Source organism: Myotis nattereri, assembly GCF_964212035.1.
Source record: "Myotis nattereri genome assembly, chromosome: 2".
Classification (NCBI taxonomy): domain Eukaryota; kingdom Metazoa; phylum Chordata; class Mammalia; order Chiroptera; family Vespertilionidae; genus Myotis; species Myotis nattereri.
Window position 1 is genome coordinate 25,230,546 of NC_138076.1, and position 19,720 is coordinate 25,250,265.

Sequence of the window (19,720 nt, forward strand, 5' to 3'; positions counted from 1 at the left end):
CCTAGTCAAATCATGAGGATACCACCAGTTGGGGGAAGTCTTCAAAATATCTGATAAGTGTCCTCAAAACTGTCAAGATAATAAAAACCAAGAAGAGTCACAGCTAAAATGTCTAAGAAGACATGATTAATAATTATAGTGTAGTATGAGATTCTGAAACAGAAAAAGAACACTGAAGAAGTAGGAGTAAATTATGGACTTTTGTTAAAAGTGATTGTCTCATTACCTGTGGCAAATGTACTTTATATATGTAAGGTGTCTACATATATAAAAGCCTCAGTGACCTTTACTACCAGATGACTAGATGACCAGCTGGTAGCTATGACATGCACTGACCACCAGGGGGCAGACACTCAATGCAGGAGCTGCCCCCTGGTGGTCAGTGCACTCCCACAGCCAATCTCCCATGGCTGGCCAACCTCCTGTGGTCCCTCCACCTGGTCAGCCCCAATCTGTACTGGGAGAGACAGCCCTGATCGCACAGATAGCTGGCCAGGCTGAAGGACCCCTCCCATGCACAAATTTGTGCACCAGGACTCTAGTTAATAATGAGAGAAACTAGATGTGGTATATATGAAAGCTCTTTGTGCTATCTCAGACAAGGTGAAACTATCGACACCCCAAGCACACAGACTCACAATAAAGTGTTCCTCTGTGGTTCAGATTGACCTAGATGAAAACTAGATGGAAAAATAAAACGCTAGAAGAGACATTGTGCATGACCCAACCCAACACCTTCATTTTAGAGAGAGGAAACTGAAGCTCACAGAGGTGAAGTGAGTCATCAAGGTCCCACAGCTACTTGGTAACAGAGACAGGACCCCACTCTAGGATTCCACGAGTCCACTTTACTGAATCTTAATGATTCACCAGGATTTGGGGAAACTGTAGTTTCCCCTGAAAGGGTTTATACTGAGCAGTAGATATCTTGATTTCACATGTTATGGCAAAAGAAATCAAGATGCTTATTTACAAAACAGCAGTGCTTGATAACTCATTTCAAATCATTTAACAGTTTGCCAGCTGGTGTCTGTGAAAAGCTATGCTGCCACTTACTTCCCTGGTCCAATATCTATTTCAGTAAATGTATCATTATTTGTCATATGTAGTAAAAATAGACTCTAAATACAAGTTATTGCATATTTTTGTTCATTATTCAGGTCTAAGAACCCACTTAGCTAATATAGACGTCATACACACCTTCCGAGTAAAAGATCTGTTTTGGTAAATAACATTTTTATTGGCAGCACATCACCAGCCTCTATATTTCCAAAAAAAAAAAAAAAAACCCTTTAGTTTTATTGCTACATTTTGTGTGTGTGTTTTAATTAAAGTGGTTTTTCCAAGAAATTTTCCCATTTCTTACAAGGAAAGATATGTAAATCATTTGGGGATTTTAAATACATCCTGTAAATAATGTTAAAATGCTTGCATTTCCTACTAGCATAGAACTTTTCTGAAGGCAAGGACCATGCCTTCTCCATTATTGCATCCCCAGCATCAAGTACAGTGTCTATAACATAACAATCACCTAGTAAGTATTTGTTGAATTGGTGAATGAATGAAGAGAACTTTCTTTCATGTGACATCTATAGGATTGAATGTCTCTAGTTTCATGTAACAGTTTTGGAAATGGGCATATAGCCATACAAAGTTTCAGACAGAATTTATCAGGATGCCTGATGCTTCCTTTCTTGCCTCAACCTCAACTATAAAAATTCCCATTTTCTTGAGTTACCATTCACATGAGGTAATAATTGCCAGAAGCAGAATCTATTTGAAAAGTAGATCAAATGTATAAAAGGGATTACACTTTTGTTTCTTTTTTTTCCATATCTCTATACACAAGACACACCAGAGATCATCAAGTAAAATCTTTTCACAGCATCTTATTTGCTACAGCAACACAATGCCTGTGGACTTCTTGAAGACAAAAGAATGTATTCTTTTATATTCCAGGACAGTGTCAGCTTTATATCCCAAGGTTTACCACAATGGCTATTCCCTGGTAAGTGCTCATTAAATATTAGTCAAAATAAGATAGTGAACAAAAACATCAGTAGGTATGCCCTACTTTGAGTAAACCTGACATTTGTTTGGTATCCCTTAATCACAGCTCACAGTCATCTTTGTAGAACCCCATCTATTGCAGAAAATTAGGTCTATCTGTAGCAGTTTTAAAATAAAAGACATTTATGTCTACTTGCTCTTCACGGAGTGAAAGCTATAATTTTGGAAACAAACAAAAGAGTTTCCCATTTGTTACAAGATAGATTTCTTCTGATTTTGCATCTTTTCGCAAACATCCCCTATTTTGTCAAACGATTACACGCCACTAACAAAGCCCACAGCTATTTAAGATCCAACAAAGCAGATACGTTTCCCTAGAACCTTAGGAAAACACTGTGCTGAGCTCTTGCAAAATACTATCCTAGTTCTTGAGCTTAAACTAAATAATAGAGACCTTCAATCAATACGGATAAAACCTTAGAGCCCTGAGGAAGAAAGATGAATTGTCCAGCAGCTTCACATAATATTGTCAGCTTCCTCAATGTAGCCAAAGTCGGCAACTTAAAGCAGTTGAGTGGGAGTTGGGTGGGAATGTTTTCATGTTGCTTTTGCCCTTTCCTCGGTCAATATTTCACCATGAAGGATGCTGGTTCCAAGTATTAAGTTTAGGGCAGTTTCCAATGTATTAGCCAACTCTAAAACTAGAAACCCAAGTTGATTTCCAGTTCTCTATTTAATGAGTGCAACCAAGATGCATAAATGGAAGCAGAAGTGTGTGTTCCATTTTAAAAGCCACGCTCATCCTTTTTGGAACCTAGTCAGTGATGATGAAGAGTTAACCAAGCTTTTTTAGACAGTGTTCCATTTATTAGCTTCATTAATAACAATAATGGGCAAAAGCCTGTCTCGGTTGAAGAAAAAATTGCCACAGGATGTAAATAAACTATTGTGCGTGTTCATCAACTACATTCCTTGTTGGATCTGAGACCAAACAAAAATTTAAGTTATTACTCATATTACTCATTAAATTTATATTTTGCCATTAGTGTTCCTAAAGCCTTGCCAAGGTGTCTTTGAGAATTCTAATGCTCCAGTTCCTTTTCATTTTGCTGGAGGGGTTGGGGGGAGTATGCGGGACAGTGCAGAGAGAAATACATCTTTCACTTGTTGTACCCCTCCCCCTACACGACCTCAGTCCCCTCCAGGCCGTCACAGAGGCCTCTGCAGCAATTCTACCTGGTTTCCTGGCCTCTTGAACCTGCCCACTCCAATCCATCATGCAGTAATCCCCCTAAAGCACAGATACGACAGGTCATCTCCTTACTCAAAAAACAATTGTCAGTGGCTATCAAATAAAGTTCAGCTTTGCTTGACATGAAGGCTATTTATAATCTGGTTCTAATTTGTTTCCTCAGCTTTGTCTACTTACACATCTAACCCCACTGAACACAACTGCCAATTATGTTCACACTTTTCCTCATTTCTTCAGGCCCTTAGTCATGCTGATTTCTCTTCCCTAAAGCATCTGGTTGAACTACCACTAATTCCAGGTTGGAAGTAATTTTTTCTCTATTTTTAGTTCCCAAAGCATTGTATTGGGATGACTCCTAAGCTCCTATTTTTTCATATTTTGTGTTATATTTATTTCAAAGTATGATCTTGTTCTCCTTCCCTGCTCCAGACTTTAAACTCTTTGAGATTAAAGGATGAGTCATAGACATTTTAATGTTCTGTATGACTTCAAAAAAAAAAAAAAAAACAGAGCTGGGTGTGTCATAGGTATTTAGTAAATGTGGATGAATGAATGAAGGAATGAAAATTATCTCTTCTATATCACACTATTTCCCCACTCCAATGATATGACAGGAACATGAGCCATTTAAGCAGTGTAATCAAAGTGTGGGCTCTGAAGATCAGAGTGAGTCTATATGAAACAGCTGAGGTGTCAAAACACATTAAAAATAATAATGCAAAAATAACCAGGTGAAATCTAAGCTGAGCATTCTCTTCTGGCACCTCCTCCCTTACCATTTAATTTAGAATTGTGTTCTATTATTATCATATCTACTAAAAGTTCCTATTTTCTGCTGATTCTTAACTAGATAAAATACATACAACTTTCAGAGATCGAAAATATCAGTATAAGTAATGGACAAATTCTTCTTTAACTTATTAAATGTAATAAAAAACACACCTTACTTGACATAATAATCTTTTTATCAAGTATACAACACTAGGAAATGTTCAATCATCTGCTCAAGACTGATAATCCTGACTCTAACATAGATATTGGAGAATCTTAAGTTATTACTCATATTAACTTAAGAGTAAATCAATAGTAAACAGAAGTGAAACCATTCAAATCCCTGGGCATTCATTCAAGACCTTCTATACGTAGGTGATAAAAGAAAACTTGGGCCATCCCCTCAAAATACTTGGACAAGACCAACACTGATAATGCCTATGCCTAACCTTAATGGGATCAACACTTCAGAAGGCTGTTTGGACAGGCTCTGCCTCTACATGGAAGGGGCAGCTGACAAGGGTCTCTGGAGGACCAACTGTCCACCAAATTTTGTTGAATTTACATCCAATTTTTTCTCATTTTGCTCCCTTACTTATATCCTCACCGCTACTACTTTCTTTAGTTGATGTACTTTCTCAGTGGATTAAATTAATTGCCTTAAAATAATCTCCCTGCCTCATGTCTAGTGCCCTTCTACTCAAGCCTTCACATTGTTGTCTGTATGTAGAGACTTCTTTCAAAAATAGAAATGCCAACATGTAATTTTCCTGCTAAAAATCTGCAAATCACTCCTAATAGCCTTTAGGATTAAGTGAAAGTGTTCAGCTCCCACCATGATCTGACTCTTTGTCCCTTCATCTACCTCTCCAATTATTCTCAAACCTGTCACTAAGCCCCAGCCACACTATACAGCCCTACTGTCCCCTGCCCCAGGCATTTGCATAGGCTCTGTCCTCAACCTGCACCTTTGTCCCACTCAGCTACCTAATCTGGTATCTTCTAGTTGTTCTTTAAGGTTCACCCAACTCCTTTGATCTCCAAGTATGGGAATTCCACTTCATCCTGACACCTTTGCATTTCCAGACTTGAGTAGTCTGGCTCTTTTACTTGCCCAGTTATGCAAGCCTTAACCAATGGTCAGAATCCTCTGTTCTGAAATAAAGTCTCCAGTGGATATTTGTTAGGCCCATTTTCCTGTGAATAAACTGTCCCTAACATGCCTGAATGCACCTTTTGCATTCCTTTTTAATACCCTTGCTGTTCTGCAGGAGCCAGCATGCTGTCTCCTTACCTTGATTTCATCCTTAACTAAATATTAAGAATTTTTTGTTCTCCAATCCACCCACCAACTCACTGCCAACAGTATTAAAAAGGCCTATGTCAGTTTTTCTTGCCCTTAAAAAATAAAGAAACTCCAGGTATTTTTAGTAATAAAAACCATGAATGAAGACCCCTTAGTAGAAAGTTTTGTACCCTAAAAATCTGCTAGTGGTTTGAGAAATGTGACCTCAAACAAAGGAACTAGGTAATAGGTATCTTCACAGGAATGGCAGAAACAGGACCTGCTCTGGACAGAAGGAAGAGAAGGTGACCTAGGGTAGAAATGAACCAGGCCCTTCAATAGAGAGAATGTGGAGCATTTGGATTCACAGGTAAGATCAGATGCAAATATGTGTATACACTTACAATAAATCAAAACATCTTACAGTGACCTATTAGAATCTACAAAAGGTGACCCTATGTAACCCCAGTGTCAATTTTTACACCATTCATTAGCTTCAGGCACTCTGCCTGCTATTAGGCCTCAAATGTACCCAGTTCTTTTCTCCCATGGAGCCCTCTGAACTTGCTAGTACCTCGGCTTGGAATAAGCAGGTACTTCTGGAACCTTCCCTTCCTTCAGGTCGCAGTCCAAATGTCAGCTAATCTAAAAGGCTGTCACAAACCATTCCACTTAAAGGCTCTGACATCCCAGCTCTCATTATTTATCATGTCACTCTATCCCTTCCCCTTTAGCTCATGTGATTTATTCGCTGTCTTCTTCCTGAGAACCTTCACCTCACGTTCACTGTAGAATGTCCAGCACTCTGTATCTGGTACTCTGTAGGAGTTCAATATTAGCACAATGAATGGAAAATGAACAAATAAATGAAGGAAGGAATCATAGAGGAAACAAAAAAGTGACATGAAGCAAGCTTTCTGCTTTTACAAACTTGATCTTAAGTCATCTTATCAGAACTTCTGCTTCTATCATCTCACATGGATATTGGGAGACCATGATCAAGCTATGAATGCAAATTAACTTGGTCCCCAAATCTTTGGAATCTGTTAAGCATATTGGGGTGGCCATGTATGAAGGGAGTATGGTTGTTGGATTAAGAAAGAATTTTTAAAACTCATGTGGAGATTCTCAAGCAAGCTTCAGGTGGGAAAGGGTACCTTTTCTCTGCAGACCTCAGGCAGGTTCAGGTCTTGAGCAGAGGACCTCAGAGAAACTGTTTTCCATTGGTTTGGTTTTTGTGAGAATAGGTACAAATCACTATTAGCTTTTACTTTAAAAATCTGAAATCCTTGACTTGATTGTTTACTGCCTATACAAAGTCCACCCATAGATGAGATGCTGTTCACTCCAAAGTCTACAGGGTGTGACAGCATAGTGCGTGCCACACAGGTTAGTTGCCTACCTGCATTCTGACTGACTGTAGTGGTTTTTAAATGTCCCCATAGTTTCTGATAATCTCTCTTCAAAGGTGGGGTTTAATTTCCTACCACTCCTTTAATACACTGGCTCTGACTCTAGCTGATGGAATACCATGGAAGCGATGCTAAGTGACCTTCAAGAATTTAAGAAAAGGTAGCTTCCACATGATGCTTTCTTGGATGCCTTGCCGTGTAAGAAGCCAGCCTCCACCTCACAAGCACATTCAAACCCCAGGGAGAGGCCCATGAGGAGGAAAGCTAAGGTCTCCTGCCAACAGACAGTCCTGAGAGTAAGCCACATTTTATCCCTACTTTTATTTGACTTTTAAAATTTACGTATCGTTGTCCTAGCTGATTTGGCTCAGTGGATAGAGTGTCAGCTATGGACTGAAGGGTCCCAGGTTCGATTCCGGCCAAGGGCACATGCCTGGGTTGTGAGCTTGATCCCCAATAAGGGGCGTGCAGGAGGCAGCCGGTCAATGATTCTCTCATCATTGATGTTTCTCTCTCTCCTTCTCCCTTCCTCTCTGAAATCAATAAAGAAATATATATTTTAAAAAATTTACATATTGTTCTCTTCTTTGTATACAGTTATACAGGTTTTGATAAGCACAGCTACATAGCCGCCATCTTATCAAGGAACAGACAAGTTTCATTACCCCTCCAATTCCCTCTTATTGCCCTTTTGTAGTCCTACACCACCTCTTATTGCCCCCTTCCCTCCCCTGCCACCAACCAGCGCCTGACAACCACTAATCTGTTTTCCAGAATGGGACCACCTTGAAAAGTGGAACTGCAGCTGAGGCCCATATCTCAGCCACATTGTTATGAGAAAGCTCAAGCCAGAATCACCCAGCCAAGCCAAGCCCAAATTCCCCCACAGAACCTGCAAGACAGTAAATGTCTAGTGTGTTTTTCAGCCACTAAGTTTGGAGGTAATTATTATACTGCAACAGTAGCACTGGCTTCCTTTGAAAACTATTCATTTTTAACCTAAAAATTCCACTGATCTTAAAGCAGATCCTGTGCCCAAGTCCCCCTGCACAGGAAACTTAGGTTAATTAAAGGTACAAGAGTGTCACTGAATGATATGACTCTGCTGTCTACTGCCTGAGATGTACACAAAGTCTAAACTAAAATAAGTGGAACAAAATTGGAGACACCAATCCACTATCACCTGAAAGTCCACAGCAGAAATAATTTAAAAAGTAGAAATCTCTGACTCTGGCATTATGTTTATTTTGAAGGAAGGCAGATCATTCAGACTCACATACCACTTTTTATCATTTGAAGTCCTCGATAAGCTTCCTGGAAATTAATCCCCATTCCTGCTAATAAAGGCAGAAGTTGTATTATAGAGGGAGTAATAAATCTAGTGGCATCTCTAAAAGCTGAACTTGGCTTCTCAATCCCAAACCCTCTGAATAGTCAATATGATTTCTTTGCATTTCTATATTCACTCCAGCTAAGATGAAATCATAAATGTGGGGAAAACTCCTTTATTAAAGGTATGTAGTGTATTTTGCAAAAAAAATTCATTCCAAGAAAACTGAGCGTTGACTATGCCTATTCAATGCTTGAGTTCAAACCAACTTTTATACTAAAATATATAAGCTCAAAAACTCAACTGTTTAAAAGAAAAAGAGTTAATTATCAGAGTTCTAATGAGTCACATATAATCAGGAATCCCAGATCACACCATAACTTAGAAGGGGACAGTCACTTCATTTCTCTGGGCTTCAGAATACTGCTCTGTAAAATGAAGGGGCAGAAAGGATATATACACAGCCCTATGTTCACAGCAGCACAATTCACCATAGCTAAGATTTGGAAACAGCCTAAGTGCTAATCAGCACATGAGTGGATTAGAAAACTGTGGTACATCTACACAATTAAATACTACACTGCTGTAAAATGAAGGAACTCCTACCATTTGCAACAGCATGGATGGACCTGGAGAGCATTATGCTAAGTGAAATAAGTCAGAGAAAGATAAATATCACATGATCTCACTCATTTGTGGAATATAATACACAACATAAACTGATGAACAAAAACAGATCCAGAGACAGAGAAGCATCGATCAGACTGTCAAACCTCAGAGGGAAGGCAGGGGAGGGTGGGGGGAAGGGAGAGAGATCAACCAAAGGACTTGTATGCATGCATATAAGCTTAACCAATGGACACAGACACTAGGTGGTGAGGGCACAAGTGGGGGGAGTGGGGGGGCAATGGGAGGATAAGGACATATATGTAATACCTTAATCAATAAAGAAAAAAAAAGAAGGGACATAATTCAATAATGTTCAATGTTCTTTCTAACACTATCAGTTTATGATGCTCAGCAACATGACATTTTCAAATGAGTTCATTTACCTTTGTCTTCAAATGAGAATTATACCAGAATAGTCTAGTTCAGAGATTTCCAACCTTTTTCATCTTATGGCAAACATAAAGTAATTACTAAAATTATGCCACACGTAAAAAAGATACATTTTTTTTCCAATCTGACATAAAAGGTCTAATTTTGATTGATTTACAAAAAAATAATAATAGTATTTAACTACCCTTTTTACTCCAAAGTTACTTTTTTTAAAAAATCAGGTGCCTATACTTGTATATAAAGATTTCAGGTACCAAGAATTAACCAATCAGATGTAACCTTATTATGTGATGTGACCAATAAGATACAATTTCATTATATATTTGTGTTCAAGACAAGGCATTCACACTGGATGGCTATTGTTGTGTTGGTTATTGTCATTTTTTTATCTGACAATCTAAAGAAAAAGAGGTCAGTGCCCCCGACTAAATGTCAGGTATTGTATATTCCAAAAATTCTTGCAGCACACCAGTTGAAAATCACTAGTCTAGTTTCCTCTGAAACAATAAAATGCCTGGATTGTTTCAATCCTAAAACTTTTAAAAGAATCCTATCTAATAAAAGACAAAAAGGGTAATTAACCATACCTCCACTACGCTTCCCACTGGTTAATTAGGGTGGTATGCAAATTACCTACCAACAAAGATGGCAGTTAACCGCCAACAAAGATGGCGGTTAATTTGCATACGTAGGCACAATGATGGGAGGTGAAAGAGGAAGGATGGAAGAACAGTGATCGGAAACCCAGGCAGCAGGCAAGAGCCGGGTGATCGCCCTGTCCCCCAGCTAGTGATTGCCATCGGAAAGCCAGGCTGTAGGCGAGGAGGCACCCCTGGGCCCGGGGGTGCCGCCTCTTCTCCGGCCCTGTGATTGCATAGCGATTAGAGGAAGAGAGAGCCACAGCACAGGCCCGGTGGTCGCCATGGCGATCGGAGGGAGAGAGAGCCGGGGCGCAGGCAAGACGGCACCCTGGCACCCCAGCACCTGACATGCAAAGGTTGGGGATGAAATGACTTTTCCAAACCACATTTGCAAATATCCTGGGGAAGGCATCACTGAAGAGTTCACAACAACTCTCACTTGGCAAGGAAGAAAACAGTTGGCAACAGAAACAATCCCTTACATCAAAGTTAAGGTACCTCTAAGTAAAAAAGAATATTTCCAACGTAAAGGAGGGAGCAGGCAAAAATAATAGCTTCTCATGACTTCCACTGAAGTTTGAGCATATGACAGAGTCAAAACGAACCGAACATACAAATTAAAACAGACAGTGAACATTCAAATGACCCTAATCAACTGTCACTGTTTGTCCCAATAGCAGCAATGCTTATGTGATAATATAGTTTAACAAACATACAAAACAAGTCACATGATAAGAGAGGTTCGGCTTCTAAAGTAAATTGAATATGTTCTTTAAAAATTCTCATGTCCTCCCCTCTGACTATAATTCTTAATTTTCCAATCAGAAAATTACCCCAGGCGATCCAGTAACATGTAGAACTCCAGTAACCTAACTTATTTTAAAAAAACAAACATCCCAACCATTTTTAAAATATTTAAATTGATATTTTAGGGTTAAAATTATAGAAGATATTTAGATCCAAATATATTTTCTGAATAGAAAATATTTCAGTTTTTGATTTAAAAAAAATAAACAAAAAATATATAAGTGACACATTTTCCCAAGGAACTCTGAATTAGTAGCTTTCCCTCTAACTTTCTTCAAATTAAGAGAATCTATGGAGTTCCCTATACTGCACAAGTTTGAATGAAAGAAAATAAGACTTTCTAAGAGCATCAAATACATGTTTTCTTATTTACAAACATATTCTCTCTCTCTCTCTCTCTCTCTCTCTCTCTCTCTCTCTCTCTCTCTCTCTAAAATATATTCTTACTGATTCAGAGAGGAAGGGAGAGGGAGAGAGATAGAAATATCAATGATGAGAGAGAATCATTGATCGGCTGCCTCCTACACGCCCTGTACTGGGGATCAAGCCCACAACCCGGGCATGTGGCCTGACCTGGAATCAAACTGTGACTTCCTGGTTCATAGGTCGATGCTAAACCACTGAGTCACACCAGCCGGGCTCAATTCTTATTTATAAATTCATTCCAAGGACATATACAGCTTGAAAAGCTTTGGAAGTAGTTTCAGAAAAACTAGCTTTTAAGTAACAAGAAAACAGTTATAGAAGAAAGTTTAAATTAAAAGAAAAAAATTGTTTTAATTTATTCAAGAGTGGGAACATCCTCCATGAAAATGTGTACCTTGATTGTGGATGGCTGGGTGTCCTTATCACACCTTAGGAATTCAAATGCTTTTTACAATGAAAAGAAAGAGAGTTTCATCTCATTTCTCTCCCAGGGTAGATGTCTGTCAATAGAAGGTGGACATCAATAAAAGGACGGGCTTGCAATATCAATCCAAAAAGTCAGCAATCTATGAATAATCCAGAACCGAGTATTTATCTCCTCTGCCACACACCCTCCCTCCCAACCAGTGAGCAAGATATTTACTCTCAAGTCAAGCTAAGTGCCCCCCAGTCACAGTGGCCCAATGCTGACATACAAAGCATTCTCACTCTGGTATAAAAGTGACAACTTTCTTGGAAGAAAAGCAGATACTTTAAATTTCTCAAAGTCTTCCTGAAACATTTTTTAAAGTAATTTTTACTTCTTTAGAAAAACTACATGCATGGCAAACCATCTGTAATAAAAGGCCCATTCTATAAAATTTTACCTGGTCCTACTCATATCTGCAATCATAACCATATTTACAGACAAATATATCTATACTAATAAAATAGTAACATGCTAATTAGACTGGGAGACCTTCCAGGAGACCTTCCAGATGTTCTTCTGGACAAAGCCATGGTGGCGGGGTCGAGGTAGAGGCGGTTAGAGGCCAAGAGGGGAGGGCAGTTGTGGGTGATCAGGCTGGTGGGGTGCGGGGCTGTTGGGGGTAAGCAGACCAGCAGCGGGGCCGGTTGGGGGCAAGCAGGCCATCAGTGGGGGTCAGTTGGAGGTGATCAGGACAACAGGGGGGGGTGCAGTTTGGAGTGAGCAGTCCAGGAGGGGGACAGTTGGGGATGAGCAGGTCAGTGGGGAGGGAAGGTAGGGGTGAGCAGGCCAGCAGGAGGGACAGTTTGGGGAGATCAGGCCAGCAGGCAAAGTGGTTAGAGGCAATCAGGCAGGCAGGTGAGTGGTTAGGAGCCAGTAGTCCCGGATTGGGAGAGGGATATCCGACTGCTGGTTTAGGCCCGATCCCTGTAAACTGGCCGTAGGACATCCTTCGAGGGGTCCCAAATTGGAGAGGGTGCAGGCCAGGCTGAGGAATACACCCTTCTCCGTGCACAAATTTCGTGCACCGGGCCACAAGTAAATATAACAAAAGTCTGAAAAATGAATCTTTCATTTCCACTTAGCCATAATTTCATAATTTACACTGTCATTGTTTCTAACTAAGAAACTGCCTTATATTTGCTGACAAGAAGAATTTAACCATAAAGCAAACCTCTAAAGTACTTTCTGACCATTAAATTTTATAATTACATAATTCAACAACTTCTTGTTGTTTTCTACATTGGATTTTATGTTCAGGAAGAGGTGACTGTTTTTCTTGTCAAATTAAAACTTGGAAGTACAGACAAATACCATCTGTTTTTTTAAAATGAATAATACTAACATTGAATCAGTAACCAAATCCTGCATATTAATATCTATGTAGACCAATTCCATTTAAAATTATTTGTTATCTTATAAGAATAATTTTTTAAAATATATTTTATTGATTTTTTACAGAGAGGAAGGGAGAGGGATAGAGAGGTAGAAACATCAATGAGAGAGAAACATTGATCAGCTTCCTCCTGCACGCCCCCTACTGGGTATATGCCCGCAACCAAGGTACATGTCCTTGACCAGAATTGAACCTGGGACCCTTGAGTCCGCAGGCCAATGCTCTATCCGCTGAGCCAAACCTGTTAGGGTAAGAATAATTTTTTTTTATTTGACCTGTGCTTTAAGCAAAAGAATGCAAGAAAATGAACACTGTTCTATATTTTCTAATGGCTAAATAGTGTGAATACAAAAAAAAAAATACAAAAAAGTAACTTTTTTGTACATTTAAGTTATATACAAATAATAGGTAGAAAGTTATGTGGGAGTTGCATGATTTAAGGTCAATATACAAAAATCAACTACATTTTCTATATATCAGTAACAAACATATACAAATGAAATTTCCAAAATATAACACACTAGTGTTAAAGAACATAAAATACTTGAAGAAAATTTTAACAAATATGATTGAAACATTTATACTGACAATTGCAGAACACTATTGGTAGAATTAAAAATAAAAAAATAGAGATATAGGATGTTCATGGATTAAAAACTCATTCTTATGAAGAATTTAAAAAATTACCTCCAAATTGATCTATAGATTGAACTCCATCCCATTCAATGTTCCAATAAATTTTCTATGTAGAAATTAGAAAGCTAATTATACGATTTATATAGAAATGCAAAATATTTAGGACAATCAAACAATCTTTAGAAAGAAGAACAATTCTGGAAAAATTGCACTACCTAATATCAAGATTTCTGTAATGCTAAAAAAAAAAAAATCACTGGCATAAAGATAGAAAAAGAAATCAATGGAACACAATAGAATGTATAGAAATAGACTCACACATAATCAATATATTTTTAATAAAGGTACCAATGCAATTCAATGAGTAAAAGAAAAGATTTTCAACAAACTTGTAATAACCTAGGAAATGTATGAAAACAAAATGAATTTCAAAACCTATCTGAAATAATATATAAAAATTAATTTGGGAGGGGGACCAAATGAAAGAAGGTGACAGGATCAGCCAAAGAATATACATGCATAACCCATAGACACAGATAACTTGTGGTGCTGGCCAGAGGGAGGGGGTGCAGAGGGGGCTAGGGCTGGGTGGAGGTGGGCAAAGCAGGGAGAGGGGAAAAAGGGCATTTGTAATAGTGTAAACCAATAAAATAAAGTTGAAAAAACTAATTTGAGATACCTCATAATGATAGATGTAAAAGCTAAAATAATAAAATTTGTAAAAGAGAACATTCAAAATGCCTTTGATCATGAGTATAGACAAAGATTTTTTAGATAGGGCACGAAAATAGTAATCACAAGAGAAATAAGGAGATAAAGTAGACTTCCATTATTTAAATGTCTGCTCACCATATATTCTTTAAGAAAATAAAGAGACAAGTCACTGTCTAGGAGAAAAATATTAGCAATGCATATATCTGATAAAGGATTATATTGATAATATGTGAAAACCTTCTACCTACTACTCAATAATAAAAAAGGCAAACAATCAAATTTTGAAAAATAAAGACAAAAGACATGAACAAACACTTCTCAGAGGAATATACACAAATGACCAATAAGCACATTTTTAAAAGTGCTTGACATGTTTGTCAATTAGCAAACACAAATTAAAGCAATAATGAAATACTCTCCTACACTCAGGAGAGTGGCCAAAGTATAAAGACTGACAAAAAGAAATGTTGGTGAGAATATGGAATTCATATACTAGTAGAGTAGTTTCCTCTTATTTGTGGGAAATATGTTCCAAGAACCTCCAGTGGATGCCTACAACCACAGGTAGCACCAAACCCTATATGTGTGTACATACCTATGATAAAGTTCAATTATAAATTACGCAAAATAAGAGGTTAACAACAATAAGTAATAATAAAATGGAACAATTCTAACAATCTACTGTAATGAAAGTTACGTAAATGGCTTTGAGGCCATTATTAAGTAAAATAAGTGTTACTTGAATGCAAGCACTGTGATATCACAATAGTCGATCTGATAACTTAGACGGCTACGAAGTGACTAAGGTGGCTGGGGAGCATCACAGGGTGGGCATGCTAAACAGAGATGAGTCACGTCCCAGCCAGGACTGAGCGGGATGGTACAAGATTTTATCATGCTACTCAGGGTAGCACACAATTTAAAACATATGAATTGTTTATTTCTGGAATTTTCCATTTACTATTTTCAGACCATGGCTTACTGTGGGTAACTGAAACCAGGGAAAGTGAAACTGTGGATAAAAGGAGACTACCGTATGTTTCTTTTAAGAATGCAAAATAATGACGCTACATTGAAACAAACAAACAAACCTGGCAGTTTCTTGTATAGTTAAAAACACCCAACTGATGGCCCACCAATTCTACTCCTAGGAATTTTACCAAGAGAAGTAATAATATATGTTGACAAAAATTAAAAAAGGAATGTTAATGAAAGTTTTATTCTAAATAGTACCCCCCAAAAAATCAAGAGGAGAATTGATATTAAAACTGTAGGATTTGGGGTAGAATACACTTTGTAATAAAGAGAAAAGGGATACTCTGCTTTATATGCACCAAGTGGATACCTTTCAAAAACAATAAGCTATGCAAGAGAAGCTAGATACACAAAAAATACATACTACATACTTTCTGCTTCCATTCTATGAGGTTTTAGAATCGGCAAAACTAATCTATGGTGAAAAAATGAGAAAAGTGGTTCCCTGGAGTGGGAGGCTAGGATTGACTGGAAAGGGGCACATGGGGATTTTCTCAAGATGGAGAAGCTGTGTATCTTGACAGGGGTGTGATTACACAGGTGTTTGCACTGTTAAAACTCTGAACTATAACACTTAATGCCTCCTCATGTGACAATATGTGAAATATACATTTTTTAAATTAGAGGAAAATATCATAAATAATTTCCTGCAAAAAATATTCAATCAGGATCCTTTTAGAAGTGAAAATGATTGCCATATTAAGAATGTAGGATTTTAGGTGATTTTTAAATTTTGGATTTTTTTTTTTTTTGGTTATTTATTCAGCAATTATGAGTACCTACTACGTGGCTGTCACTGTTCTAGGTGTTTTGACAACACCGGTGAGCAAAACAGATAGAGATGCCTACTTTCAAGTTGATAACAATCTACAGAGGGAAGTAGGGTGAAAAATAGATTATTAGGAAAACCATAATACACAAGCAAATGTACTGTTTAAAAAACTGAGACGTGCTGAGAAACAAAGTCTGTGATACTGCCATATGATGCCCAACTGCTTAACACCATATTAAAAAAGTTATGGTTATGCTTTTATTAACTGATTAGCACTTTTGTCCTTATTAATTGATTAATCATGTATTAGAAGCACTCCCGAAATAGGGATGTGTGTGTGTGTGTGTGTGTGTGTGTGTGTGTGTGTGTGTTTCAAAATGTGCTGAGTTATCATCATTGTTTTATTCCTCAAGCTTTTGCAATATTTAATGCCTGAATAAATATATATCAAGATGTCACCTGGGGTAGGTAAAGGGTTGGTTTCAAGGACACTGTGTTCAATGCTAATCACATTTCACGTGGAACCCAGTCATAGTGCAGCTCTTTTTGTCTTCTCTATAAAAGACAAGCTGCTCAAATATAACAGAATTCAGGCGCCCAAGTCATTAAGATGTGGTTGTACATAAAAGATGCAGCACTGATAATTCAAAATTGACAAGAAGAATCTGCTCTAGGAATAATTCTTCTCTCAGTCAGACTATCTGGCACAGAACATGCATAAAGCCCTAGTTTTCTCCTTCAGTGCCCTGCCGTGAAAGAGCCACCGAGCCAGCTTGTTATCTGCCAGTACAGTGAGTGGTGGAGGCCTTCAGCTATGGAGAGACTCCTTATGTCTTTTTTTCACAAGCCATAGACTGAGAACATAAGAAATCCCCCAACAAAAAGCAATAAAACAACAATTGAAAAGTTTCTGCAATGAGATTATTCAACTTGAAAAATATTAAGGCCCATGTTGTTTTTTCTTCAGCTAGAAAACATACACAAAAGTAAAGTATTGTTTGCTCTTATTTGTCATTTTTAATCACATATCTTAGAATAATCAATCAGGTTCTGTATATGTGCTAATCAACTTCCAATCAAGTTCTGTGTATGTACTAATGGACTTCCAATCTTAAATACATGCAGCATCAGAGGATTCAGAATAACATGCTTATTTGCCAGCTAACTGCTTCTGTTCCCCTGCCTCTTTGCCTGCACATATATAATGCTGCTCACACGGAATTCTGCTGAAATGCTACCCAGTTTTCTAGTTCCGAATCAAGTCCCTTTCCTTGGGGGAGCGTTCCTCACCAATATCATCAGAAGTGCCCTGTCCCTCCTTTCAGCTCACACAGCACGATTCTGTCCCACTTACTTGGTCTAGAATTGTAACAGATAATTTTCTGACTACAATCATCCCTCTTGGAGGCTCACAGCCTGGTTGGGGGATAATCAGAATTGTAGGCTCTACACACAGAACCCAATTTCAATCTAGGTTACATTTGGAAAATTGGTTTGTAAATGTTGTTATTACAGCTATGACCATGCCCTGGCCAATCCATAAAAGCTTATCACACTCAAACAACATCTGACGTATACTGTCAATAGCACCCTTCACATAATTGTTTTCTGAGAAAATGCATTTTCTCAGAAAAACATATATGTGATTTTGTTCTACACTGTCAACATTAAGCTGATTAAAAATGTTTAGGTGATCAAATATGCTTAAATGGTTATTGATGATGAAATATTCTATAAAGCCCCACAAATTGGTGTATGGCCTCCTAAGAAATCCACAGGATTCATCTTCACCCTACATCTTCCAGTTTTCTGCTTAGCAGCTGCTGGGAAACCTTAGATCAACGGTTCTCAACCTGTGGGTCGCGACCCCTTTGGTGGTCGAACAACCCTTTCACAGGGGTCTCCTAAGACCATCCTGCATATCAGATATTTACATTACGATTCATAACAGTAGCAACATTACAGTTATGAAGTAGCAATGAAAATAATTTTATGGTTGGGTCACAACATGAGGAACTGTATTTAAAGGGCCAGAAGTTTGAGAACCACTGCCTTAGATGAACTTTGAATGTTGCATGGTTTCCATCAATTAAGAAAATACCTGTCAAAATGGGGTTGGATCACTGGTATTGACTATAATATGGCACACAGCACACCTTGCATCAATTTCAAGGATATTCCTATTAAAGGGGCTTGGGTTTGCTTTAAGCCATCAAAGGAAGTCAATGTATTGTCCTGTTTTGGCTGAATTCATAATAGCATAAAATTTTAAAATAAGATCATGCTATTTGGCCTTTTTAGCATCTTCTCTCATACTGCTCATGTACAAAGCACTCATTAGAGAAGGTGTTTAAAGATAAAGCAGAAGAAAAAATATCTGGCTTATGGATGGGTGGCTTTGATCTGAAAAAATAGTCAATAAAAATAGGGAAATAAACTCTTTGAAACAAAGGGGATCACAAAAATTGAGCTAATTTTCTGCTCATTTCCTTTTTCTCCTATTCCCTTGGATGAGTCTACTTAATAAGAATAATCATGCCAATTTGTGAAAACACAAACCTTTCTCTGAAAGCCCAGTTCTGGAGTAGAAATTAGCAGCGTTTCTCTTACCTCTTAGTTCCCCCATATCCAGAGTTGTCCCAAGTTGTTCTAATAAAGCAACTCTTGCCGCATTCTTTTTGTGTTTCTTCCCATCATAATGCTGCTGGGCCATCAGGGGATTATTAAACCAGGCTGCGCAGAGCCCACAGTATCTGTCTGAATCTCTTCTTTGATAGGGAGATGTGACCACCGGAGCAGTGTCCACCCTCGGAGGCTTAAGTGAGCTCAGGGGGGTTGCTGTGGAGGCAAACAGACAGAGAGAAGTACAAGACAGGTTAGTACACTTGTCCTCAGTCTCTGAAGGTGGCAGAGTCTCATGTTCATTGTAAAGCTCAAAAATCCAAGAGTTTATTGAGAGCAGAACAATAATCTATGCCAGCCTTTGTTTTTGAACTTGGGATACAACTGAAAATTCTAATAGTTCAGGAGATCATTCCTTATAAAGAAAGAAAGATTTTTTAAATAAACTCTTGGAGATAGGGAGTGATCTGCTAATCAAATTGAAGCCAAACTCTGAAGCAAATATTGAATGATCATGACTTGAAATATTCTAAATGAATGAATGACTGAATGAATGAGATATTTGTGTCATAAGTAGAAATCACCAATAAATAAAGGATTTGCCCAAGTGATAGCAAATCTTTCAGTGATATGGACTGTACCAATTGACAAAATCATGCTAATTTTACTGTAAGTTACTTCTTTTTACTGTGACAGGTTATTTGCAACTTTTACCTGCTAACATTGATGTTGAAAGTACATTTTTTTAAGATCAAAAGACTAACACCACAGAGCACATGTTGCTTCTCTAACTGAAAAGACATATATCACTATTCTGAGATTCCAGTCCCAGCTATTAATTTAACACATTCCACTGTGAACTATAGTTATTTTTGGTCCAGAAAAAAATGAACCCAACTTGATGTTTACTAGCAGAAAGTAAAAAGAAATAATAATAATAACTTCTTACACCATGCACATTGCTTTTAGCCTCATAATAACGACTCAGATTATTGTCTCATTTCCCTGATGATGGACTTCAGAGACACCAAATGATTTACTAAAGGTGAGATAACCAGTTATGGTAAAGGTAGGACTCCAAACCAA

The 19,720-nt window shown here is 38.0% G+C and overlaps 1 protein-coding gene across 2 annotated transcripts in view; it reads right to left on the reverse strand.

Moving 5' to 3' along the window:
- Positions 1–19,720, reverse strand: part of ZMAT4 (zinc finger matrin-type 4) — a 330,204-nt gene that overhangs the window by 98,512 nt on the left and 211,972 nt on the right. For both annotated transcript variants that reach the window (XM_081084533.1, XM_081084532.1), the window contains one exon: positions 18,623–18,850. In XM_081084533.1, coding sequence (XP_080940659.1) covers positions 18,623–18,850 — 228 coding nt within the window. The remainder of the gene's footprint in view (positions 1–18,622; positions 18,851–19,720) is intronic.